Here is a 25992-nt window from a genome sequence, read left to right as displayed (position 1 = left end):
ACCTACACAACATAGGAGGATACAACACACACCTGAATGTAAACAAATGCCATGGGTGGATGTACACCTGACATCCACTGTAATGATACCAAGTAAAATAGCGTATCTTGTTGATACTAGTATGATTACATCGATATTTAAAAAAAAAATCCTACAGTGGAGTGTTTTAAGTCTCGTCTTAAGACCCACTTTTATTCTTTGGCTTTTAACACTATGTGAGTTGTGTGGTCCTCTGTCCTCTGTTGTCCTCTGTGTTTTTTATACACTTTGATATCTATTTTACTGTTTTAATTGATTTTACCCTTTAAAATTGTTTTTAATCATATTTGTTTTTATATTGTCTTTTTTTATATTGGTTTTATATTTATTTATTTTTTGTTTTTATTCAGTCATTGGTGGAGCATAATATTGTTTTTTTAATATTTTTTTTAACATGGCTGTGCAGCACTTTGGAAACGTTATTGTTGTTTAAATGCGCTATATAAATAAAGTGGATTGGATTGGATTGGATTGGATTGAATGAGAAAGCATGTTAACTTAGCTTCACTTTGGCTACTTCTCCAGTAAAGTATACTGTATTCATGTCTGCATACTTAAACCATTCAAAAGTACAGCATTCATAATCGCATCATGTGTCTCTGTGTTGTGGAGACACACAGTAAGAAGATACTTACCCCTTTCCCCCTGAGGAAAGTTTTACAGAAAAGCTCACATAAACAAAAGCTTGTGGCTTCACAGACAGTAACAGCTGGAGGACTTACCACTGGAGCAGTTGGAGCCCCCCCATCCAGGCTCACACTGACAGGTGTTGGGGGCCATACAGTGACCGTGAACACAGCTCTCTGAGCATTGAGCTGGAAAGCGAGGAAGAGAATACAAGGGAGAGATGAGCTGGCAAAACATGATACATGTTCAGAATAAGTCAAACACAAGTAAAACACGTACAAGTACGAGAACCTGAATTGCAGAGTTGCAACAGACCTCTTGGTATTATTTCAGATAACATAACCTATGCCAGTGGTTTTCAACCTTTTTCCTGTGAATATTTTTTTAAATTCAAGTACCCCCTAATCAGAGCAAAGCTATTTTGGTTGAAAAAAAGAGATACAAAGGTAAAATACAGCACAACGTCATCAGTTTCTGATTTATTAAATTGTATGACAGTGCAAAATATTGCTCATTTGTAGTGTTTTTTCTTGAACTATTTGGAAAAAAAGATATAAAAATAACAAAAAACGTGTTGAAAAATAAACAAGTGATTCAATTATAAATAACGATGAGGTGGCGACTTGTCCAGGGTGTACCCCGCCTTCCGCCCAATTGTAGCTGAGATAGGCGCCAGCGCCCCCCGCGACCCCGAAAGGGAATAAGCGGTAGAAAATGGATGGATGGATGGATTTCTACACATTGTCCAGGTTGTACACCGCCTTCCGCCCGATTGTAGCTGAGATAGGCGCAAGCGCCCCCCGCGGCCCCAAAAAGGGAATAAGCGGTAGAAAATGGATGGATGGATGGATTTCTACACATAGAAGTAATCATCAACTTAAAGTTCCCTCTGGGGATTGTAATAGAGATCCATCTGGATTCATGAACTTAATTCTAAACATTTCTTCACAAAAAAATACATCTTTAACTTCAATATTTATGGAACATGTCCACAAAAAAATCTAGCTGTCAACACTGAATATTGCATTGTTGTAATTTTTTTTCACAGTTTATGAACTTATATTCATATTTTGTTGAAGTATTATTCAATAAATGTATTTATAAAGGATTTTTGAATTGTTGCTATTTTTAAAATATTTGTGAAAAATCTCACAAACCCCTTGGCATACCTTCAAGTACCCCCAGGGGTACGCGTACCCCCATTTGAGAACCACTGACCTATGCGACAATAATTAAAAATCTTGCGTGCATTATGACAACCCGTGCAGGAATACAACAAAGGAATCTTCATATTGACACATTTGGTTTTCCACACCAAAATTTATCTATTCATTATTATTCCTCTACTTCTTCTTTTCCAGATTTTGGCGCACTCTACCTTCCACATTTTTCATCTGATTCAAACCGTTCCAACTTCAAACTGTTCAGCCTATTTCTGGAATCACGGGTTTTCCCCTGACCAATTACAAAAATTCCAGGATTTCCCAGAATTCTAGGATGTTCTGCTTTTCCGCCGGAATTGTGCTTTTGCCGTATTTCCTTGAATTGCCGCGGGGCGCTAATTGATTTAAAACCTCTTCTCACTCCTGCGCTTACCAAAGGCATGCGGTAAAAATAAGCATGCGCTAATTATTTTAAACCCTCTTCTCACTCCGGCACTTACCAAAGGCATGCAGTAAAAATTTGAGTTTGATGTAAGGATATCCTCATGAAAAGCATATTTAATTAAAAAAAAAACATTATTATGGTCTTACCTTTATGTAACGCATGTGTCAAATAGATACATACATTTGTGGAGACTATTAAACTCTTGCCTTTCTATTTACTCTTTGCGCGCTTCCTAGTCACGTGACCGCCACAGTCTAATCAGCTGTAGTTGTATGCCGGTAGCAGGAAGTGACTGGTATGCTCTTGCTCTATTTACTCTCTGGGAACTCGGTGCTCTCTCCCTCGTCACGTGACGAGGGAGAGAGCACAGAGTTCCCACGCCGCCAACTCCAGCTTGGCCTGCCTGTCTGTCGGACCGTCGGCTCCACAGGTATATTAATAAAACATAGCTGCTTACTGTTCTTTTCAGCAAACCGGTATTCAATAGCTTGGACCTTAAATCCCACTGAATAGCTCTTAATCTTCTTTCCTTTATGCGATTTCAAATTACCAGTGTTGAAATCAGCCTCCTCCATTTTGAAAATGATGACAGGGGAAGTGTCACTCGTGACATCACGAGTTTGACCCGGCTGTAATACTAAGCATGCACTAATTATTTTGCGAAGCGAGTTTGAGCCAACAGCCCGGTGGCAATTCAAGGAAATACGGTATGTGGAGAATTAAGGGCGTTTACCTATGCATATATTGGGGAAATAAGGGTGTGTTTATATGCAAATTATGATAGACACGCACGCACTAACCATTTGGCATTCAGCAACTTAAGAACAGCAAGTGGGAACAATTTGGTCGTTTAAGAACACGTCATGAATTTGAATGGACTCCTCTTAGGAAATCACTTAGGAAGAAAGATAAGAGGAAAAGTAAGGAACTTATTTCTAAATGGGGCTCACCGATTTTATATTGAAGACATGTTCACAGCGACTTGGTTGATTAACTGGTCTTGTCCAAAAATATTATTGTTCATTGTGCATGCATTGAGAGTGTTTAAACATTTTATCTCTGTGCTTGGTTTGGTCACTTGACTTGAAAGTGTAAATAAAAACGCCACTCAATAGAAAAATGGCTGGCAAAATTTTGGGACAACTCCGGAAGTTTCTGGGACACATTCACACTGACAGAATGAGGAGGAAAGCTCAGAGGATTCTGGCCGACGACTCACATCGTCTGTGTTGTCAGTTTGAGCTCATGAAGTCAGCAGGGAGGCGCTATAGAGCTCCATTGGCCAAAGTTCCTTTTAAAAAGTGTTTTATCCCAAACATCGTTGCCATTCTTAATGGGACAAAGTGAACAAATCCGCATGCTTGACCTGAACTGCTTTACTTTGATGTTTTAGTGATACCCTTTTAGATCATGACTTATCTTTACTTTTACTTTTACTTTACTTTTATCAAAAAATAATTAAAGGAGCCGTATGCAGTAATGTTTCAGAAATGGCACTGCAATCACGGTCAAAATTCTGTAGTCCCCTCCCACTCTCCATGACAGAGATTGTGTGATACACAGCCGAACATACTTGCCAACCTTGAGACCTCCGTTTTCGGGAGGTGGGGGGTGGGGGGCGTGGTTGGAGGCGTGGTTTGGGCGGGGGTTGTTGTTAAGAGGGGACGAGTATAATTCACCAACTCAAGTATTTCATATATATATATATATATATATATATATATATATATATATATATATATATATATATATATATATATATATATATATGAAATACTTGACTTTCAATGAATTCCAGCTATATATATTTATTTTACTTTATATATATATATAAATAAAATAAATAGTTTAATTTCAGACGGCACCTATCAAATACACAGTAATAAAAACACAGTTGTTCTACTAACTGTACTGTGCTTGCTGGTTATTAAAAAAAAAAACCACTTACCTTTCACTATTTGAGTAAACTTTGTTCTGCCATTTGCTTACTGGCGAGAGACACTTGCTGTCAGGTGCACACCACCGCGTAAATCGTTGGCCAATCAAAAAGCAACCCCATAGCGCTATACCCAACATTCACCAGGAGATGGCGACAGACAAGATAGAATCACTCTATTACAGACGGCGTCGCCTTGACTGTAACTTCCTCGTTCTTCTGCTTCGTCTCCTTGTGTGTGCAGTTTTTTTTTTTTTAATCCGTAGATGTTGTAACGTGATTGGGCAGGCAAGCTGTTTATATAACAGGAAAGCAGACGTGAAAACAGGCTGTCCAAACTCATGTCTGCATGAAGCTGGAGGGGGTGTGAATTTCGGGAGAAAATTTCTTCCGGGAGGTATTCGGGAGAGGCGCTGAATTTCGGGAGTCTCCCGGAAAATCCGGGAGGGTTGGCGAGTATGCAGCCGAATCTGAATCCTCCTCCAAGGAACTTCAAATGGCAATCGACAAGTTCTATGCTGTAGGTTTCTGTTGTTAATGCTTCTTGCAAGATGGTTTACTAAGTAATTATACCACTTTTTAATTATGTCGATTAGCCAAGTGTATTTGTAAAGTTATGCAGCAATATTTTCGTCTGGAGTCGGGACAGATTGTTGGCATGTCTAGTTTGACCGCATGGACCACCATCAAAATAATTATATATAATAATATATTTATCGCAAAGGCCTACTTTGATGGCAAGCCAAGGCCAAAAGTAAAATGACCGCCACATTTCGTTCCATATTGCATCCAACCTGACGTATTGCATTCTCTTCCATGTACGCACATCACCATCTTTCAGTGCGGAGTGCGATTCTATGAACCAACCCACGTTACGCACAACCTACTCAGTGGCTTAGTGGTTAGAAAGTCCACCCTGAGATCGATTGGTTGGAAGTTCAAACTCTGGCCGAGTCATACCAAAGACTATAAAAAAATGGGACCCATTGCCTCCCTGCTTGGCACTCAGCAACAAGGGTTAGAAGTGGGGTTTAAATCACCATAAATGATTCCCGGGCGTGGTACCGCTGCTTCCCACTGCTCCCCTCACTTCCCAAAATAGGCACTGACACTACCCATATCCACATAGGTTTCATTTGTCAAAAACACATTTTGCCCTGTCAGTTGGATGATACATCGACATATAGACTAAACGGCATAAATTTCCCCCGTTAGCCTATATGTCGATGTGTCATTGACTGGGCTAGCATGCTAAGCATTTGTTGCACGAACATACTGGCTTTGTTAGACAAGACCATAGACTGTATTGGACAATGTAGTTTACATACAAAATGTCCATTTCCATTTATTACAAGTAATAAGAAAACATAAATGCCTTACTTACCTATCAAAGACAAAATTAGAAAGTTTGTCGTCAGATGAAAAAAATCTTCTCGATCTTTCAAAAGCATCGTTGTTACGAATTCTTGTTTTGTTCCTGGCTTTGTCGTGAATAAGTTGAGAATCGTAATGAGGCCTTTTAGGTTTACTAAGGTCTGACATGTTTAGTAACTCTACCAGTGGCAGCAGCTCAACAAAGATGGCGGTGCGTAACCGGCAACCCGGATGTGACACACTCACGGACTTTCTTACAGGTCAATAGGTGGAAGAAGGGGTATCGAAATGAAAACAATAACAGGATTTTGGGGCTTTAAATCCAATTTAGAAATGAGCAAATCTTAGCTGAACTACCGTTATCAGTTATAAAGGTATTCGAAAAGAACATGATTTATAAATGCCTTTTGACATAGCAGGGCCATTTAATGATGAGTTGACATGAAATTCTTACATATGGCACCGTTAATAAATAAACAGACAATCTATACTTATTTGGCAGAATAAACTATTTATTACTCTGGCTTCTAAACAGCCATATTATTGTTATTTGAGTGTTTAAATGTGTGTATCTTTTTCTGTTTTAATTTTAAAATGTTTGAGGAATGTTTCCCAATGACAAAGGCAAAACGACTTCACTTCCTATTGTAGACACGTCGATGATCAATGATCACTCTGTTCTAAGACAGCACAGTCTGTAGGTTCAATGTGAACAATTAAATATAAGTATTATTTGCTGAGACAGCAATTTGTTTATACAAGTTTAAATTGAGGTACGTAGTTTCTTAATGAGGGAAATGTTAATGTCTTTTTTATTAATGTTAGCATTTAAGATAGCAAGCAATTAACGTGCCAGCTTCTCCAGGAAATGAGCACTATCGCCAGCTTCTCCAGGAAATGAGCACTATCACCTGTCTAAAAAGTTTATCAAAGTGTGGTAATCAATCACGGTTTCATGATAATTAAAGGCCGTATGTATTGTAGAATTGCTTGTCAAGTCATCATTACATGGCCCTGATATGTCAGAAGGCATTAATAAAACATGTTTGTGGAGGGGTGGTTCTTGTCAAAGGCTGTTCTCATTCATTCAGGTCATTGTATTTTTCAGGGCATTCAATCGATTGCAACTGGACTGTTTAGTTTGTCTTATAATTTTGAGCCTGAACATACTGAGGATGAAGTTTAAAAGTTTTAGAAGATGGGTGCTAAGCAGATCCAGCTATAGTGAAACACTAAAGAATCAAGTGTTTAACAAGAAATGGTTTGAAGATGTTCGCATATTAGCCCGGCAGGCTTCATCAGTTCTTAAATTTGTCAGATTTAGTCTATCGGACTAGTTCTGACCAATCAAAGTCAATGAGCATTAACTGAGGAAGCCTGTCTGGATGAGAGGCGAAGATCTTCACACTATTTCTTGTTAACACTTGATTGTTTAGTGTTTCACTACAGCTGGATCTGCTTGGCACCCAGCTTCTAAAACTCATCTTCTGTATATTCAGGCTCAAAAATCTCAGTTTTTGAAGTATTACTTGCTCCTAAATAGCTAGTCATTTATGGTGATTTAACCCCCAATTCCAAGCCTTGATGGTGAGTGCCAAGCAGGGAGATAATGGGTCCAATTTTTTTTATAGTCTATGGTATGACTCAACCGGGTTTTGAACTCCCAATCTACCGATCTCAGGGCGGACACTCTAACCACTAGGCCACTGAGTAGGTATATAGGCACACCGTGGTAAAATAACTCCTCTTTAGTTTTGGGCGTACATTAGGCTTCTAAGCATGCTCTAATTATTTTCACCTGTATAACCATTGCTAGTGTTGTTTGCAGTTTGTTTTAGTCTTTGTTTTCTGATAGTACTGACAATAACTATCTGATTTCCATTTGTTGTGATATTGTATGCATGCATGATGTACTTCTTCCTTAAAATAGCTTAATTTCTGTGTAAAATGTGTTGGTTGGAGATTTGTTATTGAAAAAACTTTTTTCTATTCAGCTGTTATGCTTCCAGCATCTCAACCCCTAATAAGAGGCAGTGGAAGTTTGAAGTTCCTTGGAGTAGCCCAGTCGATCGAGCTGGATTCGGCTGCGTATCTGGCAACTCCATTCAGGGAGAGGATGAGGGGACTACATCACTTTGACCGTAGTCGCATTACCATTTCTGGCCAGATTCTTACATATGGCTCCTTTAAAATTTTTGAAGCGGGAATACTAACCATGTGTATTCAATGTGACTTGATTCAATTTCAACTTCATTGCAACCAAATGTTTTGTCAGAGACTTACGAGCACAGATCTCTCCGTTTTCAAAGAATCCTGGACAGCATTGGGATTTTCTGCGGTACATGGTTTTTTCTCCTCTGCGATAGGCAGTCTTGTAGCTCACTCTTCACATGGACAGGACAAAAAAGTCATGACAATTAGACAAAGAAAGGTTTATATTCTTTCTACACAACTGAAAATACCTTTTTTTTTCATCTAGGACACCTCCATTTGGAACAATTGCATTGCTTTGCAGTTGTTTAAAATAAACTGAACTTGTATTAATTTTGCCCATCATTCCCAATCCTAATGTAAAACAATAATACATGGGGGAAAAATGGAACACGCTAATTATGTGCGGTTTGCGGTCTCATCCGGGGAGTTCGCGGATAAAACGCGGTCGAGCGGGTGACATGACGAAAATATAGATTTTAATTAGATTCGGAAATATTTGATATACATGGTTCAGGGATCAATATCCTTTACCATTCAAAAAGCCACTTAAGGCTCGTGTCACAAAGCGAAGAAGACATTAGGAGATGCAAACATTCTCTAGAATGACTCCCGACTGTCCCTCAATTAACAGGTATTGGGCGTGCTATGAAGCCATTGACCTTGTCGCCTTCTACAGCATGTACGACCTGCTTGTCAGTACAGTAACATGTTGTGTGAGGCTTCTACTGACACACGCACACAACTGCAAAGGCATACTGGGTGACACAGAGTACACTAATGGTTGTGATATAAACAATTGTAACACCCTTAGTAATATGCGCCACGCTGTGATGCCACACCAAACAAGAATGACAAACACATTTCGGGAGAACATCCTCACAGTAATGTCGAGTTACTTAATTAATACGCGAGTCCAGCTGTACTTTGTAACGTGGATACATTTATTATAGCCCAGTCACACATGTGTCACCTCTCTAGCTCACTCCCACTGTGTCTCCCGCTCCGTCGCACACTCGTGACGTCATAGCCTGTCAACTCTGTAGTTCTCTCATAATACAATCACACCACATCTCCCCTTTCTAGAATCAATGGGTAGACTGCCATTGATTCAACAGACCTTGAGGATTATTCTGCCTCGTGGTTGGAAGGTCTGCTCCTATATGGGCCTGTACCAAACAATCAAACACACACACATATTTTACCCTTAGAACAATCCACTTCAATATAAATACTCAGACATCCATCCTATACTAATCCTGTACTGTCCTTAACCTAAGCCCTGCAACTGACTTGAACATTTACAATACAATAAAACATATCCAAAACGCTCCAATTACACTTTTTTTTTTTCACATACAATAACATTCTTTTTTTTTTTCATTAGAGTCTCTGTAATGTCTCTAGGAAACAAAATTATAGGTCCAACCTAGTTGGTCTTACCACAGCCCTCCCAGACCTGGTCTCTAGGAGTAGGAGTAGATGGAGGTTCTGGAACACTCTGCTGCGATGTTTCTGCTGTAGGTTGTTCCGGAACACCCCCTAGGAACGGCTCTGCTGTACCACGGCCACTCTGCTCCGGCGAGGATCCCATAGGGATGAGATGACGACGGTTCTGTCTGATGGTCCCCTTGGGTCCTTCCACCAGATACGATCGTGGAGTGGTGTGATGTCCAATGATAGCTCCTGCGTTCTTTTGGTCCTTGATCCACACGTCCTGTCCCGGATTCAGTCTGTCAAGGTTCATTGCACGATGCCGCAGGTTGTAGCGTTGTGCATCTTTTGTCCTCTTCTCCCCTTCTTTCAACCTAACAGCTTCGCTATCTGGAAGGGCAGGATTTAGTAAAGCAGGAAGGATAGGCACTGTTGTGTTGTCTCCTCCCCATGAGAAGCTGCGCTGGACTATACCCGTTGTCGAGAGGGGTAGCCCTGTAAGCGAGCAAAGCAAGATAGGGGTCGTCTGCTTTCTTTAGGAGACCTTTCACCGTCTGTACTGCACGTTCAGCTTCAGCGTTACCTTGAGGATATCTTGGGCTACTGGTAACGTGACGGAATCCATAAGACTCTGCGAACTCAGCGAAGCCTGCTCCGGAGAACTGGGGCCCTCCATCCGAAACGAGAAGATCCGGGATTCCATGACGTGCATAAATGGATTTTAGGTGTTGGATTACATCGTTTGACTTTGTGGAGGTCAGCAAAGCAATCTCCACGTACCTTGACATGTAGTCCGCTACCAGCAGGTAGGTCTTGGTACCGAGCATGAATAGATCAGCTCCTAACTTCTCCCATGGTCGCCCCGGGTATGGTGACGGCATCAGAGGCACCCTGTGGTTCTGTCTCTCCTTACAGCATGTTCGGCAGTTGAGAACCAATTCATTTAGCTGCTGGCTCAGCCCGGGCCACCATGCTGACTGTCGTGCCCGCTGTCTACACTTCACCACGCCTTGGTGTCCTTCATGCAATTTGGCGAGTACACCATTCCTCATTGTAGAAGGGATTACAAGCCTGTGTCCCTTCAGCAAGACACCATCTTGAACTGTGAGGAACGCCTGCTCTGCCCTGTACAGCCTGAGTGCTGGTTCTTTGGAACCGTGTGCTGGCCAGCCTTCGGCACACAGCTGCATCACCTGTGCACACACACTGTCTCTCTGCAGCTGCTCTCTCAGCTCCTCCAGGTAGTCAGCACTTGCAGGTAAGTTTTCCAGTAACATGTCCACATATATGTTGGTTTCTTCAAACAGCTCTTTGTCCGCTGCTGTCTCCTCTCTCTTAACAGGAGCTCGTGACAATGTATCAGCTGTCCACAGACACTTCCCTGGCACATGAGAGATAGAGTACGAATAGCGCATCAGACGCATTCTGAAGCGTTGGATCCGTGGAGGTAGAGCATCCAGTGCTTGAGACCCCAGAAGACTCAGGAGAGGCTTGTGGTCCGTCTCCATCTGGAAATGTTTCCCGATGAGAAAGTTGCGAAACCTCTCACAGGCCCAGGTCAGTCCCAAAGCTTCTTTCTCTACTTGCGCGTATCTCTGCTCTGTTGGTGTGAGAGACCGCGACATGTAGGCCACTGGCCTCTACTCTTCGTTCCATTTTTGTAGCAGGACTCCTCCCAACCCGTATGACGACGCGTCTGCTGATACTTTGCACTCTCTGTTGGGATCATACATGGCTAGCACTGGTGTAGACGTCAGTGCATCCTTTAGATCCTGGAAGGCCCTTGCCTGATCGACGCCCCACACCCAGCAGTTCTTTTTCGACAGGAGATCTCGCAGGGGCTTGTCTCTCTCAGCCAGCTGCGGCGCAAACTTCCCAAGTTGATTAATCATTCCAAGAAAACTTCTTAACTCAGTCACAGTTGTTGGCTCCTGCATCCTTCTCACAGCTTCTGTTTTGCTTGGGTCTGGGCTGATGCCACTGGTGGAGAGCACGTGGCCTAGAAAGGTCACCTCTGACTTTGACAGGTCACACTTATCAACATTCAAAGTGATGCCTGCCTTTTGGATCTTTTCTAGTGTGGCATGCAGGCGAGCATCATGCTCTTTTTGTGTTCGGCCCCACACTAGCACGTCATCCATGTGGCAAACAACACCCTCAAGCCCTTCTGTGACTTCTGTCACAATCCGGTTCTGAAAATGTTCGGGGGCGGATGCTATGCCAAACGGTAGCCGCCTGAAGTAATAGCGCCCGAAGGGTGTAATGAATGTTGTCAGTTTTGCTGAATCTGCAGTTAGAGGAATTTGCCAAAACCCCATGTTTGCATCCAGCTTACTAAAAAATTTGGCTCCAGCCAGCATTCCTAGTGTTTCCTCCACTGATGGAAGAATGAACTTTTCCCTACACACTGACTCATTGAGTTTTGTGAGATCAACACATATGCGTACAGCACCTGTCTTCTTTGGCACCACCACTATGTCAGCGCACCAGTCTGTTGGCTCCTCAATTCTACTTATCACCCCGAGTTGTTCCATGCGGGACAGTTCCTGCTTGACTTTGTCCATTAAAGGCAATGGAATCCTCCTTGGTGTCTTAAGTGAGAATGGTTCCGCCCCTGGACTCAGCTTGATGGCATATGGCTGCCGCACTTCTCCGAGCCCGGTGCATAATTTTGTGTAGTGCTCCTTTAATGTTTCCATAGTAACGCTGCCTAGGCGTGCTACAAGCCCCAGCCGACAGCTCACAGATCTTCCCAGCAGAGCAGTATGCACATGACGAGCAATATACACATCCTCCCTCTCTGTCTTATCTCCTCTCCTCAGTAGCAACCTGGCGACGCCCACAACGTCGAGGGGATTTCTTCCTGGTCCCAGGAGTGGCTTTGTTGCCTTTTTGAGGCTAGGCGGATCATTTCTGTATGTGTTTTGGAACACTGAGTGAGGCAGGACTGTCACATCGGCACCTGTGTCGATTTTGAATGTCACACTGCTCTCATGGATGCCAATTTTGACCATCCAAGGATCCCCATCCTTCGTGACACTGCCGAGGAACATTTCCTCCTCATCTTCTTCAACTTCATGCACTGATTTGGACTTACACACACGCTTGTAATGTCCCCTCCTCCCACATGCATGACATCTCACTTCATTAGCAGGACAGTCACTTTTTTGATGGGATGGAGAGCTGCCACAATTTTGACAAAGTGACTGTGCGCCCTTGTCCTTGCTGTACTGAATACTGTGTGGCTTGTACTTTGGGCTATTGACATATTGAGGTTATTTTTTAGCAAACTTGAAGTTGCTCTTGAACACTCTATCAACAGATTTTGCATCACTTGCCTCTGAACTGGTGGTGTCCCCTCGGAGAGTAGACTGCTGCCTTTTCACCTCCTCGCTCTGTCGTGCCATTCTTATGGCTTTATCCAAGGTTAGATCCGCGTCCAACTGCATGCGTTCAGACAGCCCCTTATCTTGCAATCCGACGACGAGTCTGTCTCTGATCAGTTCATTGTGTAGCATCCCGTAGCTACAATGCTCCGCCAGCGCATATAGTGCAGTGACAAACGAATCCACACTCTCCCCTTCTTTCTGCTTGCGCATGTTAAACTTAGCACGCTCGTAGATAACATTTTTCTTCACAACAAAAAACCTTGTAATCCATCGCGCACTCCCTGGTATGTACGTCTTTGAGCAGCCGTCAAATTTAGCCCACGGAGAATATCATCCGCCTCGTCCCCCATGCAATAAATCAATGTGTTTACTTGATTGTCCTCGGAGCTTGCATTTAGGTTACTTGCCAGGCGAAATCTTTCAAATCTCCGGATCCATTTGTCCCACTCTTGAGGATTTGAAAAGTCAAAGGACTCCGGTGGCTGGATGTTGAACGTAGCGCACGGTCCCACGGCAACCACCGGCGCGTCGGGTTGCTGTGCAGGTGCTGCTGCGGCTCCGTCTCCCTCGCTCATGTTGTCCTTCACTTCTTTCCCCACAGACGCGTACAAACTATCTTTACACTTGGCTCACACTCCACATTAACTACAGGACTTCTGACACCATGTCGAGTTACTTAATTAATACGCGAGTCCAGCTGTACTTTGTAACGTGGATACATTTATTATAGCCCAGTCACACATGTGTCACCTCTCTAGCTCACTCCCACTGTGTCTCCCGCTCCGTCGCACACTCGTGACGTCATAGCCTGTCGACTCTGTAGTTCTCTCGTAATACAATCACACCACAAGTAACACAACATAAACGCAACACAACAAATACCCAGAATCCTTTGCGTCCATGACAAAACCTTACTATTTTATACACCCCGCTAGCAGCAAACACCGCCACCCCCCACCCTCCTGTGCGTCGGTAAAGTGGGCGGGGTTGTAAAATATATTCAGGAAGTGTCACGGATGCAAAGGATTGTGGGTATTTGTTGTGTTGCGTTTATGTTGTGTTACTGTGAGGATGTTTTCCCGAAAAGTGTTTGTCATTCTTGTTTGGTGTGGCTTCACAGCTTGGCGCATATTAGTAAGAGTGTTAAATAGTTTATATCACAACCATCAGTGTACTCTGTGTCACCCGGTATGCCTTTCAATCTTGTACGTGTGATAGAGGATGCCATATACAGGTACAACATGTTGCTGGACAAACAATCGATATGTACATGTTGTTGAAGGTGTCAAAGGCAATGGCTTCACAGCACGCCCTTGATCTTGGCATCAGGGTGAATACCATTGGATTTTCGCGAGAAAGTTAGCGGCTTCTATTGTTGTCGTTACATTGTGAAACGGGTTTATATAGCTCTTTCAGTGGTAAAGGTGGTCGACCTCTGATGTATTTCAACGGGCGGTTGGCGGGCGGTTGCGGTTCTGATAAAATGTTGGTTCGGGTGGATGGCGGGTGGATGACGACTTTGGTGATGCGGTTGCGGATGATATAATTGCCTATCTGCGCATCTCTAGAACACGCGTTTCTGTACATTCTGGATAATAAAAATTGCAAGCATGAGTTGGATAACAATTATTCAACTTATAAGGCACTCTTAAAAAAAGATAAACTGTCAACAACGTTCCATTCCCATGCTGGGACATTGTTATTGTAGGAGCTAACACTGAGTAACTGCTTTTATAGTGGTATGCTAGCTACTGGAGTTTCTGCGAAATCGCCTTTAAGTTTTAAAAGTCAGAAACTTAGAAATTCTGCAAATCCAGCGAACCGACTGAATCAGCTCTCAACTCAACAATATCGCTAGAAAGACACAGCAAGATGCTTATTTTCTCCCAGCATTTTCTATCAAAGGAGTGCGGATTATGTTGGATTTACCAGCTAAACTGAGAGCACATGTCTTGTCTTAAAAAGATACAACCATCCCACAGCCGGTTTCCCGCTGAGGGGTGAAATTTTAAGTCACTGCTTGGTTATCCTCCTACTTACGGAATTTGTAAATATTTTTTTTGTCGAATGACTGTTCTCATTCATTCAGGTCATTGTATTTTTCAGGGCATTCAATCGATTGCAACTGGACTATTTAGTTTGTCTTATAATTTTGAGCCTGAACATACTGAGGATGAAGTTTAGACGTTTCAGAAAGTTAAAGTTAAAGTACCAATGATTGTCACAGACACATTAGGTGTGGCAAAATTATTCTCTGCCCTCACCCTTGATAACCCCCCTGGGAGGTGAGGGGAGCAGTGGGAATCGTTGTTGGTGATTTAACCCCCAATTCCAACCCTTGATGTTGAGTGCTAAGCAGATCCAGCTATAGTGAAACACTAAACAATCAAGTGTTTAAGAAGAAATAGTTTGAAGATGTTCGCATATTAGCCCGGCAGGCTTCATCAGTTTTTAACTTTGTCAGATTTAGTTTATCGGACTAGATCTGACCAATCAAAGTGGAATGAGCATTAACTGAGGAAGCCTGTCCGGATGAGAGGCGAACATCTTCACACTATTTCTTGATAAGACTTGATTGTTTAGTGTTTCACTACAGCTGGATCTGCTTGGCACCCAGCTTCTAAAACTTCTAAATGTCATCTTCTGTATATTCAGGCTCAAAAATACAAGTTTCTGAATTATCACTCGCTCCTAAATAGTTAGTCGACGTTGGCGCTCACAAAGTGTGCAATGATTTGTGGTTGTTGTTGTTGACGCAAGTAGAGTTCGCTGCTATGCGCTCTGTGAAAATCAACATGCCAAGGAAAGAAGTTGCGCCAATGCTTAAAATGGCCAAAATACTAAATATTACATGTTATCATGAATGTGCCTGTTTCTATCGTATTTGCTGGACTATAGGGCACACTTAAATCCTTTTTTTTCTCAAAACTCGACGGTGCACCTAATATACGGAATCATTCTGGTTTTTCTAACTGACCTTGAAGCAATTTTATTGGGTACATGGTGTAATGATAAGTGTGACCAGTCGATGGCAGTCAAACATAAGAGATAAGCGTGGACTGCAATACGATGGCAATATGACTCAAGTAAACAACACCAACATTTTATATGTTCCATTGAAAATATAGAACATTACACATGGTGCTCAAAAATCTATCAAAATGTTTTAGTATGACTTTGGAAAGCTATGAAGCCTCACCGCTTGATGGATTGTCATCGCATTAAACATACGAGTATTGTTATGGTGTGTGTATAAGGTAAGACATACCTGGCGTTTTGTTTCGCAATATTATGCAAAATCAACTTTTCTTACCTTCTGGTACTTGCTGATCTGTATTTGGGATCTGCATAAATCTTGAAAAATTGCATGGGTCGGCCTTTGTAGTCCGTACCAACACCGTAGTCGCTAAGTTTCTTTTTTTTCTCTATCTTTTCATTATGGGACATTCATCTTCCACTATTGCCATTTGTAATTTAAAGTATTGCAAAGTTGTTTCTTATATCTGTCAGTAAACTCGCCATTAAAGTGCTAAAACATACCGGTGTAGTGAGTTCACATTATTCACCCAAGGAACTTAAGTTATTAGAGAGTTCCAGTCGGGCGTTTTTTTCACGGGACAAATTTCTGGCCTTGTTGTTTCTGAATGAGGAGTTGCTCCTCCGTTATTGATTTGTGTTGAACAATTTCCCTTGTGGATCTTTAAAGTTTGTCTAAGTCTAAGTCAAAGTCTTAAGTAAAGTCTGAATGTCATTAAAACTGTTAGCTCCATCTTTTGACAGTTCTTCCACTCTCGTCCTTGCACGCTACACCGCTACAACAAAGATGACAGGGAGAAGACGCTGCCAAAGGTGAGCCACGTATGAAAGACCGCCCACAAAAAGTTGCATCCGGAAGCGACTGTCAGAAAGCGGCTTGAAGATGATGTGTAAAACATAATCTATGCAACATTTTGACCAAAGAACCACCATTACATGTTATGTAGACCACGAGAAAGTGTTTTATATTTAGAATTAAAAATAAAAATAACATGACTCCTTTAATGCGCCCTATAGTCCGGTGCGCCTTATATATGAAAAAAGATCGAAAGATCGATCGGCTGTGCGCCTTATAATCCGGTGCGCCCTATGGTCCGGAAAATACGCCACATTGCATAAGCACTTACAGCATGTATATAAAACATAAAAAATACCGTATTTCCTTGAATTTCCGCAGGGCATATAGCGTGCGCCTGCCTTGAATTACTGCTGGGTCAAACTCGCTTCCTAAAATAATTAGCGCATGCTTAGTATTACCGCCTGGTCAAACTCGTGACGTCACGAGTGACACTTCCCCTGTCATCATTTTCAAAATGGAGGAGGCTGATTTCAATACCGGTAATTTGAAATCGCATAAAGGGAAGAAAATTAAGAGCTATTCAGTAGGATTTAAGGTCAAAGCTTACATCATACTCAAATTTTTACTTCATGCCTTTGGTAAGTGCCGGAGTGAGAAGAGGTTTTAAAATAATTAGCGCATGCTTATTTTTACAGAATGCCTTTAGTAAGCGCAGGAGTGAGAAGAGGTTTTAAATTAATTAGCGCCCTGGGGGTAATTCAAGGAAATACGGTAGTCTTTATAATCGGAATAGGTGAATCCCAATTTTCTGTAATGCCGCATTCTTCTGGCAATTAGAACACAAAGAAAATTTGTATTCATGTTTTACATAAGAATAGTAGATGATGGGCAAAATTTTTAAAATAAGTTTTACTTCAAGTAGATAGACAGCAGTATACTGGGATTGGTATTTGTCGGTACATCCCTAAGTTTAATATCCCTAACACAAAATCTTAGCAGCAACTGTGGGTAGAAGGCTTTGGAATAAGAATAAACATGCTGAATTGCAAATATTAATGCAGGCGCCACGGTCCCCACCTGTGTCTGGTACACTTGAACCAGTTGAGGATGTCTGTGCAGCTGGTGTAATAAATCTGGTCAAAAGGATGGGCATACGACTCCTGCACTGTCACTGAATATCTGAAACCACAGGAAGAGAAGAAGACAAGGGATCAGACATATTATGAGGTTTAGGATCCCTTTGTGTGTGTTTGGGTGGAGTGCAGTTGAAGTGAGGCTGTGTGTAGCCTACATGTGTACATGTCTAAACTCTACCTACAAACCCCGTTTCCATATGAGTTGGGAAATTGTGTTATATGTAAATATAAACGGAATACAATGATTTGCAAATCCTTTTCAACCCATATTCAATTGAATGCACTACAAAGACAAGATATTTGGTGTTCAAACTTATAAACTTTTTTTTTTTTTTAAATGATAATTAACTTAAAATTTCATGGCTGCAAAACATGCCAAAGTCGTTGGGAAAGGGCATGCTCACCACTGTGTTACATCACCTTTTCTTTTAACAACACTCAATAAACGTTTGGGAACTGAGGAAACTAATTGTTGAAGCTTTGAAGGTGGCATTCTTTCCCGTTCTTGTTTTATGTAGAGCAGGGGTGTCAAACTCATTTTAGATCGGGGGCCACATGGAGAAAAATCTACTCCCAAGTGGGACGGACTGGTAAAAACACGGCACGATAACTAAAAAATAAAGACAACTTCAGATTGTTTTTGTTGTTGTTTAAAAATAGAACAAGCACATTCTGAAAATGTACAAATCATAATGTTTTTTTTTACACTTACATGTTGCGGTTAATAGTATTCTACCTTTATTTTTCGTTATTTATACCTTCTGAATAAATTATGTGATAATGTTCACCAGTCAGCACATTGGTGTTAATTTTCAATCTATCAAGATAAAAATCAAATCACAGGACGTTGTTTATGTAGTGTGCTCATTTTCCTCGACAGATACACTAACGTGGTTTATTTTTTAATTTTTTTACATATGTAGCATAATCCACAAAGATATAAAGAATTGCTATTGCGACATCTAGTGGACACATTTAGAACAGCAGTTTCTTTCATGAAAAATTTTGGCTCATTTTTATACTTAGCAAACTCCTCCCGTGGGCCGGGTAAAACCAGTTCACGGGCCTGATCCGGCCCGCGGGCCGTACGATTGACATCCCTGATGTAGAGCTTCAGTCGTTCAACAGTCCGGGGTCTCCGCTGTTGTATTTTACACTTCATAATGCGCCACACATTTCCGATAGGAGACAGGTCTGGACTGCAGGCGGGCCAGGAAAGTACCCGCACTCTTTTTTTTACGAAGCCACGCTGTTGTAACACGTGCTGAATGTGGCTTGGCATTGTCTGGCTGAAATAAGCAGGGGCGTCCATAAAAAAGACGGCGTTCCAAAAAAGTGTTTGATGAGCATTCCTCAACTTTATCAGTATTCATTGCCACCTTTCCCAACTTCTTTGTCACGTGTTGCTGGCATCAAATTCTAAAGTTAATGATTATTTGCAAAACAAAAAAACGTTCATATGTTGTCTTTGTAGCATATTCAACTGAAAATGGGTTGAAAATGATTTGCAAATTTTTGTTTTCCGTTTATATTTACATCTAACACGGGGTTTGTAATTGTTTTATATCCCTATTCACTGTACAGATTCGTAGAGCGGATCACATTTCATAATGTTTTGAGCAGGCAAGGAATAACCCTGGCTATGGTGCAGGGCAGTTATTTCAAACGCTGCCTGTAAATGTTGAATAAACCTATAATTTGAAGTTGAACCATTGAACTGTACGGTCAGTAAACAAACCTCTCCCAGTGGCTGCAGACGTTTGGGTCCTCCAGGTTGAGGGAGGAGGTGATGCAAGGCAGGAAAGAGAAGGCCATAGTCAATAAGACGGTCCTGGATCGCTGCAGTGACATGGCCATCTTAGTCAGGGTTGTACCTTCAGACAAAGATGAAGGGTTAAAACTGAATCCCGATGCTCCCCCTTAAACTTTGTCTTCACTTTTCTGCCTTGGTTTTGTGTTTCGAGCATGTGGTGTTCTAATTCTCCAGTAAGGTTAAGGATGGGGCCGGCAACCCATAACGTTGAAAGGGCAATATTGTACCTAAAATACAAAAAACTAATCTGTCTGGAGTCGCAAAAAATGAAAAACCTTATAATGAAGGCAAGACATGACGTTAAGTGTCTGTATTAGCTATAATAGCCTACTATCAAAATGACTATGTGTCGCAGGCTGAAGCAAATCTTTGTTGACAGAAATATTCAAATGTAATATTTATTTTACACATTTTTACAACATTAGAAACCATTAGTAAATCAGAGGCTACTCAGAAGGTGAGATAACTCCTGAAAATGACCTGCTTTTAATGGCCAAAGGTATGGATGTGTGTGTCCAAGTTAAAGGAAATGGCAGGCTGTCTTCTTTTAATGGATTTATTATAATATTTGGCAAGCTACAGGCCATGTTTGCTGTGATCTGGAACAACATGGCAGACAAATAACTATCGTATTTCCTTGAATTGCCGCCGGGGCGCTAATTAATTTAAAACCTCTTCTCACTCCGGCACTTACCAAAGGCATGCAGTAAAAATTTGAGTGTGACGTAAGCTCCCTAGGGAGATGTTTAGGGCACATCCAACCGGTAGGAGACCACGGGGAAGACCCAGGACACGTTGGGAAGACTATGTCTCCCGGCTGGCCTGGGAACGCCTCGGGATCCCCCGGGAAGAGCTAGACGAAGTGGCTGGGGAGAGGGAAGTCTGGGCTTTCCTGCTTAGGCTGCTGCCCCCGCGACCTGACCTCCGATAAGCTGAAGATGATGGATGGATGGATGGATGGATGGACGTAAGCTTGGACCTTAAATCCTACTGAATAGCTCTTAATCTTCTTCTCTTTATGCGATTTCAAATTACCGGTATTGAAATCAGCCTCCTTTATTTTGAAAATGATGACAGGGGAAGTGTCACTCGTGACGTCACGAGTTTGACCAGGCGGTAATACTAAGCATGCGCTAATTATTTTGCGAATCGATTTTGACCCGGCAGTAATTCAAGGCAGGCGCATACTATATGTCCTGCCGCAATTCAAGGAAATACGGTATCTGAAATGCAGCCAATATTACATACAGATAATGTGTCATGAATCATGGAAAAAATAAAGTAAGTACACAGAGGACATAATTAAAGGTGATTAAATTAGCTCAAATATAGCTACAAATGAGGCATGATGATGCAATATGTACATACAGCTAGCCTAAATAGCATGTTAGAATCCATTAGCTTGCAGTCAAGCAGTGACCAAATATGACTGATTAACATTCCACACAAGTCAATAACATCAACAAAGCTCACCTTTGTGCATTCATGCGCAGCATAAAACATTTGGTGGACAACATGAGACAAAGGAGTGGCATAAAACACGTCTTTATGTGGCAGCGTCAGAGAAGAATCTACATGTAAACAAACTGTTGAGTCACAGTCCACACAACGGTGAGTTCAAGGGCCGCTGAAATTAGTAGGACAAAACGCCGCTCGTCAAATACTCTCATCAGTGAAGCATGAACACAAATACATCAAACAGTGGGTTTTCTAACAAGTAGGAAGGTTTGGGTGTATGTTTGTCCTCCTACAGAAATCACATTTTACAACAAAACACTTTTTTTCACCCCATTGCTTTCCATTTCCATACATTTTTGAAAAAGCTGCATGGAGCCACCAGGGTTAAGGGAAGGGGGTAAGTCTTAGGGGTGTTGTTGCGACTACACGCAACCAAACATTAAAGTATAAGCGGAAAGTACATGAATGCAAGAAATTATAAACATTACTGATTTTAATAGTAATGACACTAATTAACCATCAACTCCCTCCTGCACACGTAACAATCCTTTGCTACTCCGCGTAAATATTGCCATGTTTTAAAATGTTTTTATTTCAAATCTGTCACGGTCCGGGGGCGCGTCAGTGCGCTTTCATTTTTGTGCTCACGTCAGACCGGCGGCAGCAAACAGCTGCAATCAATCGCCGGCAATCTGCACACCTGGCGCTAATGTTCAGACCTTCTTTCAAAAGCCTGCACAACATGCCATCCAGCGCCAGAACATAACCTTCTGTTGATGTCCCTGTTTGTCTTCTGTTGCCCTGGATACAAGCTTTGCGTCTCGCTCCCTTGTCGTCCCTGCCTTCCCGGATCTCGACTCCCCTCGCATGGACACGGACTCTGACGCCTCTTTCTCGCCCTGGATCTTTCGCCTGTCACACGGACTTCCTAGATCAGCCTCGCCCTCTTGGACTTCAGAGTTTGGAACAACACCTCCCGGTAACAACCAACTGAAAACTGCTTCCCATAGTCTTACACAATACACACTCTTGGATTTTGTCACACTCCATTTCCTGAGTTTATATTATTATTGTTTGATTCTATAAATATATATATATATATATATATATATATACATTAGGGGTGTGGGAAAAAATCGTTTACGTTGTGCGATTCAGAATCGATTCTCATTTTTAAAAACTCAGTTTTTTTTTGTTTTTTTTTAATCAATCCAACAAACCAATACACAGCAATACTATAACAATGCAATCCAATTCCAAAAACAAACCTGACCCAGCAACACTCAGAACTGCAATAAACAGAGCAATCGAGAGGAGACACAAACACGACACAGAACAAACCCAAAGTAGTGAAACAAAAATTAATATTATCAACAACAGTATCAGTATTAGTTATAATTTCAGCATAGCAGTGATTAAAAATCCCTCATTGACATAATAATTAGACTTTTGTAAAAATAAAAAAAAAGAACAATAGTGTCACAGTGGCTTACACTTGCATCGCATCTCATAAGCTTGACAACACACTGTGTCCAATGTTTTCACAAAGATAAAGTAAGTCATATTTTTGGTTCGTTTAATAGTTAAAACAAATTTACATTATTGCAATCAGTTGATAAAACATTGTCCTTTACAGTTATAAAAGCTTTTATTTTATTTATTTTTTTCAAATCTATTACTCTGCTAGCATGTCAGCAGAATGGGGTAGATCCTGCTGAAATCCTATGTATTGAATGAATACAGAATCGTTTTGAATCGAAAAAATATCGTTTTTGTTTTGAGAATCGAATCGAATCGAAAAAATCAATATATTATCGAATCGTGACCCCAAGAATCGATATTGAATCGAATTGTGGGACACCCAAAGATTCACAGCCCTAATATATATATATATATATATATATATATATATATATATATATATATATATATATATATATATATATTTAAAATAAATCATTGAGTTTTACTGCCCCCTTGTGTCTGTGCCGTCAACTCCCTCCTGCACACGTAAAAAATCGCTCATCATTTGAGCTAGCCAACACGACTGTAGCTAGTAAACTACCATGTCAGACTAACAGTAACAGCAAACTGACTTTACCACAGTGTAGTACATTTCATAAATTATTAGATAGCTAATTTACTTTCAGAATTTACACGTGAATGTGAGTGTGAAGGTTGTCTGTCCATCTGTGTTGGCGATGAGGTGGCGATGGCGTAAGTGATGTTTTATAATGTTTGTCGGCTCTCATGATGTCTGCAGTGAGTAAAAATCAGTGATGTTGTCAAGGAAAAAAATCAGAGGCTGTGGTGCGTTTTTTACATGAATGCTTACAATGATATTATTATGAATGTCCCCAACACTACATTACATATATACTTATAGCATGTATATAAAACCTTAATGGGGGTGTTTGGATGTTTTTTTTAAGGGATTTATGGCCAGAATAGAGCAACTCCCATACACATAAAAATGCTGGGTTATTTTTTCGACCCAAATGCTGGGTTTAGCCTGTTGGGTCATATTTATGGGTTATTTCTAAGGAGTTGGGTAGTTTTTGTGACCCAACCAGTAACCCAGCTGGCTGGGACATTGCTCATTCCCAAAATTCAAGAAACAACCCAGCAAGGAAGAACAATCTACCCTGCAGGTGGGTTACATTGTGTAGTGTGATGGAGTATTGGTGCATGCAAAACCGCAGTAGGCGGCTGTGGTTGTACAAACCCCGTTTCCATATGAGTTGGGAAATTGTGTTAGATGTAAATATAAACGCAATACAATGATTTGCAAATCATTTTCAATCCATATTCAATTGAATACGCCACAAAGACAACATATTTGAAGTTAAAACTGATAATCTTTTTTTTGTGTGCAATTAATCATAACTTTAGAACTTGATGCCAGCAACACGTGACAAAGAAGTTGGGAAAGGTGCCAATAAATACTGATAAAGTTGAGAAATGCTCATCAAACACTTAGTTGGATCATCCCACAGGTGTGCTGGCTAATTGGGAACAGGTGGGTGCCATGATTGGGTATAAAAGCAGCTTCCATGAAATGCTAAGTAATTCACAAACAAGGATGGGGTGAGGGTCACCAATTTGTAAGCAAATTGTCGAACAGTTTTGGAACAACATTTCTCAATGAGCTATTGCAAGGAATTTAGGGATTTTACCATCTACAGTCCGTAAAATCATCAAAAGGTTCAGAGAATCTGGAGAAATCCCTGCAGGTAAGCAATGATAATACGGATCTCTGATCCCTCAGGTGGTACTGCATCAAAAACCAACATCAGTGTGTAAAGGATATCACCGCATGGGCTCAGGAACACTTCAAAAAACATCTGTCAGTAACTACAGTTACTGACAGTGGTTTTTACTGTAAGTGCAAGTTAAAACTCTACTATGCAAAGCGAAAGCCATTTATCAACAACACCAACGAACGCCGCCGGCTTCGCTGGGCCCGAGCTCATCTAAGATGGACTGATGCAAAGTGGAAAAGTGTTTTGTGGTCTGACGAGTCCAAATTTCAAATTATATTTGGAAACTGTGGATGTGATGTCCTAGGGAACAAAGAGGAAAATAACCATCCGGATTGTTATAGGCACAAAGTTCAAATGCCAGCATCTGTGATGGTATGGGTGTGTATTAGTGCCCAAGGCAAGGCTAAGTTACACATCTGTGAAGGCACCATTAATGCTGAAAGGTCCATACAGGTTTTGGAGCAACATATGTTGTCATCCAAGCAACGTTATCATGGACGTCCCTGCTTATTTCAGCAAAACAATGCCAAGCCACGTGTTACAACAGCGTGGCTTCATAGTAAAAGAGTGCGGGTACTTTCCTGGCCCGCCTGCAGTCCAGACATGTCTCCCATCGAAAATGTTTGGCGCATTATGAAGCGTAAAATACAACAGCGGAGATCCCGGACTGTATAACGACTAAAGCTGTACATAAAACAACAATGGGAAAGAATTCCACTTTCAAAGCTTCAAAAATTAGTTTCCTGAGTTCCCAAACGTTTATTGAGTGTTGTTAAAAGAAAAGGTGATGTAACACAGTGGTGAACATGCCCTTTCCCAACTACTTTGGCACGTGTTGCAGCCATGAAATTCTAATTTAATTGTTATTTGCAAAAAAAATAAAGTTTATGAGTTTGAACATCAAATATCTTGTCTTTTTAGTGCATTCAATTGAATATAGGTTGAAAAGGATTTGCAAATCATTCTATCTCGTTTATATTTACATCTAACACAATTTCCCAACATCAGTGTGTAAAGGATATCACCGCATGGGTTCAGGAACACTTCAGAAAACCACTATCAGTAACTGCAGTTGGTCGCTACATCTGTAAGTGAAAATTAAAACTCAATTATGCAAAGCGGAAGCCATTTATCAACAACACCCAGAAACGCTGCCGGCTTCGCTGGGCCCAAGCTCATCAAAGATGGACTGATGCAAAGTGGAAAAGTATTTTGCAGTCTGACGAGTCCACATTTCAAATGGTTTTTCGAAACTGTGGACGGTGTGTCCTCTGAAACAAAGAGGAAAAGAACCATCCAGATTGTTATAGGCGCAAAGTTCAAAAGCCAGCATCAGGTTTTACAGCAAGATATGTTGCCATCAAGGCAATATTATCATGGACACCCCTGCTTATTTCAGCAAGACAATGCCAAGCAACGTATTACAACAGCGTGGCTTCATGGTAAAGTACCAGACAGGCCTTCCTGTAGTCCAGACCTGTCTCCCATTGAAAATATGTGGCACAATGTGAAGCCTAAAATACAACAACGGAGACCTCGGACTGTGGAACAACTCAAACTGTCAAGCAAGAATGGGAAAGAATTCCACCTGAAAAGCTTCAAAAAATTATCTCCGCAGTTCCCAAACGTTTACTGAGTGTTTTTAAAAGCAAAGGTCATGTAACACAGTGGTAAAAATGCCTCTGTGCCAACTTTTTTGTAATGTGTTGCTGACATAAAATTTTAGTTAATAATTGCAACAACAAAAAAAGGTTTGTCAGTTGGAACATTAAATATAATTTCTTTGCAGTCTTTTCAATTGAATATAAGTTGAAAAGGATTTGCAAATCATTGTCCATCCATCCATCCATCTTCTTCCGCTTATCCGAG

At 41.2% G+C, this 25992-nt stretch overlaps 1 protein-coding gene across 1 annotated transcript in view; it reads right to left on the bottom strand.

Moving 5' to 3' along the window:
- Positions 1-25992, bottom strand: part of megf10 (multiple EGF-like-domains 10) — a 147000-nt gene that overhangs the window by 106943 nt on the left and 14065 nt on the right. The window contains exons 2-5 of the mRNA XM_061876880.1: positions 19328-19463; positions 17531-17632; positions 7868-7968; positions 762-854 (exon numbers count right to left, since the gene is read on the bottom strand). Coding sequence (XP_061732864.1) covers positions 762-854; positions 7868-7968; positions 17531-17632; positions 19328-19446 — 415 coding nt within the window. The 5' untranslated portion in view covers positions 19447-19463. The remainder of the gene's footprint in view (positions 1-761; positions 855-7867; positions 7969-17530; positions 17633-19327; positions 19464-25992) is intronic.

This window comes from Nerophis ophidion, linkage group LG17 (genome assembly GCF_033978795.1).
Source record: "Nerophis ophidion isolate RoL-2023_Sa linkage group LG17, RoL_Noph_v1.0, whole genome shotgun sequence".
NCBI classification, from domain to species: domain Eukaryota; kingdom Metazoa; phylum Chordata; class Actinopteri; order Syngnathiformes; family Syngnathidae; genus Nerophis; species Nerophis ophidion.
Note: the sequence above shows the minus strand (reverse complement) of the source record. Positions and strands in the feature narration are given on the sequence as shown.